The sequence below is a fragment of the Pteropus medius genome, unplaced genomic scaffold (genome assembly GCF_902729225.1).
Source record: "Pteropus medius unplaced genomic scaffold, Ma_sr-lr_union100, whole genome shotgun sequence".
In the NCBI taxonomy this organism is placed as follows: Eukaryota; Metazoa; Chordata; class Mammalia; order Chiroptera; family Pteropodidae; genus Pteropus; species Pteropus medius.
The window spans coordinates 916,935-918,998 of record NW_024352784.1 but is presented as its reverse complement, the minus strand read 5'-3'; the positions used below and the strand labels follow the sequence as shown (position 1 = coordinate 918,998).

At 40.6% G+C, this 2,064-nt stretch overlaps 1 protein-coding gene across 1 annotated transcript; it reads right to left on the bottom strand.

The window, feature by feature from the left end:
• Positions 1-369: 369 nt before the first annotated feature.
• On the bottom strand, positions 370-1,433 carry LOC120590115 (olfactory receptor 52H1). Its single transcript, XM_039847752.1, has one exon. It carries the CDS (start codon positions 1,395-1,397, stop codon positions 450-452), a length of 948 nt encoding a protein of 315 aa, XP_039703686.1. The 5' UTR covers positions 1,398-1,433; the 3' UTR covers positions 370-449.
• Positions 1,434-2,064: the final 631 nt, after the last annotated feature.

Below are 2,064 nucleotides of genomic sequence, written 5' to 3'. Positions count from 1 at the left end.
TGAACAATAATTACAATCAAATATTATTATAGGGTCCTAAATCAATCTACGAATACCCTAAATAAGAAATTTCTCATTGATGTTCTCACTTTTAGTCTTTCTTCATCAGGGTCTGTCTCACTTAATACCTTTTTTCTTTCTCCATATCTGCAAATCTCAATTTTCAAATTTTTATTGCCTCTTCTATTTAAAGTAATCCTCCAGCTCTCTGTTTTCACCTCCTTTTTCCTGATCATATCCTGTAGAACTTTATATTACACAAGCAATCAGGTCATCAAAGAACGTTTTATTCATAGAACCATCTCTTTCATTTAGATGATGCCATTTTCCTGGTACGCAAAAGCACCTGCAGGCTGTTTCTACTTAAATATCGTTTGCTTTTTTTTTATCCTTGCTACATTGATATATGCTATAAACCTATTCTACCTTTTTCATTACACAGTGGAACATCATTCTGTACCCTTGGTAGAAAACAAAAGTATAACCTTATCTCTGATCTGTTTAGTTTTCACTCCATAGACAATGGGGTTGAGTGTAGGTGGGATAACTATATAGAGGTTGGCAAACATGATGTGGAAAGTGCGGGAGACATTGTGCCCAAAGCGATGGGCAAGGATAGAGAAAAAGGCAGGTGTATAAAACATGAGGATGACACAGATATGGGAACCACAGGTACCAAGTGTCTTCTGGCGGGCATCTCGGGAGGGGAGGCGAAAAACATCACGGAGAATGAGAGTGTAAGAAACGGCAATGAGAATCACATCTGAGATGACGGTCATGATAGGAACACAAAAGCCATACCAGATGTTGATGGAGATATCAGCACAGGCGAGCCGGGCAACACCTATATGCTCACAGTATGTGTGTGGTATGATGCGTGTCCTGCAGAAAGGCAGGCGTGTGAGCAAAAATACATCTGGCAGGATAATGCAAAAGCTTCGAAAGGAGATGCCCACTACAATCTTGATGATGATTTTGGGGGTCAAGATAGTAGTGTATCTCAAGGGAGAACAAATGGCCACATAGCGATCAAATGCCATAACCATCAGGATGGCTGAATCCAGGACAAAGCTATAGTGGAGGAAGAACATTTGTGTAAGGCACCCTGGAAATGTGATTTCTCGAGCCCCAAGCCAAAAGATACTGAGTGTTTTAGGAACACCAGCTGTGGACAAGATGAGGTCAGTCATGGCCAGCATGGAGAGAAAGAAGAACATGGGTTTGTGAAGGCTACGCTCCACCGCGATGAGGTAGAGAAGGGTGCAGTTTCCCATCAGGGCTACAATGTAGATGATAAAGAAGGGAATCCCAATCCACACATGGGATTTCTCCAGGCCTGGGATCCCCACCAGAATAAAGGGTCCTGGGTCATAACTGCTCAGGTTGAAAATGACCATGGCACACCAGGATGGCACAAGTCCCAGGTCCTGAAGACAGAGTGTGGTAAAGGACAGTTAGAATCATTTGAATCACTCTCACTTCCAACCACTCGTCATTATTGACTCCTAAAGATAAGGTGGCCATATAATTTGTTATCCAAAGTAGGAAATTTTGAAGAAGAAAAAAAGGTTGGTTTTATAACAATGACAGGTAACATGCATAAACCAGGATTGTCTCAGATGCATTAGGATGTGCAGTCATTCTACATAAAGAGAATATCTTTTTCCTTCCGGCCACCTCTGCTAATTTAAAACTTTTCTCAAGCAACCTTCCAGATATGCAACAATTATTCTTTTCATTATACAGTAGACCTCTAAGACAAGTTAACAAATTACAGAATATGCTTTTCCATGGGTTGATGGATTATAGTTTACATGACTATACGGATATTATGGGTCAAGATCTGCTCATTCTATCATTGTGGAATATCAATCTGTCTCAGGGCAATTACTCATTCTTTTCAAGGCTACATGGTGACTATGGCTCTTAGATCTGTGAAGTCAACACTTTAGTGCCATCTAAAAACCTAGGTCAGCTCAACAAACACTAGCTGAGCTCCTATGCTATGCTAGGTAACATGCATAACTCAATCTTAAATTTAAAAAGTTCCCTATAGCTGAGGCT

Bases quoted from the DNA above. Each gene is read 5' to 3' on its own strand.
- LOC120590115 (XM_039847752.1), bottom strand. From the start codon at position 1,397: ATGGTCATTTTCAACCTGAGCAGTTATGACCCAGGACCCTTTATTCTG.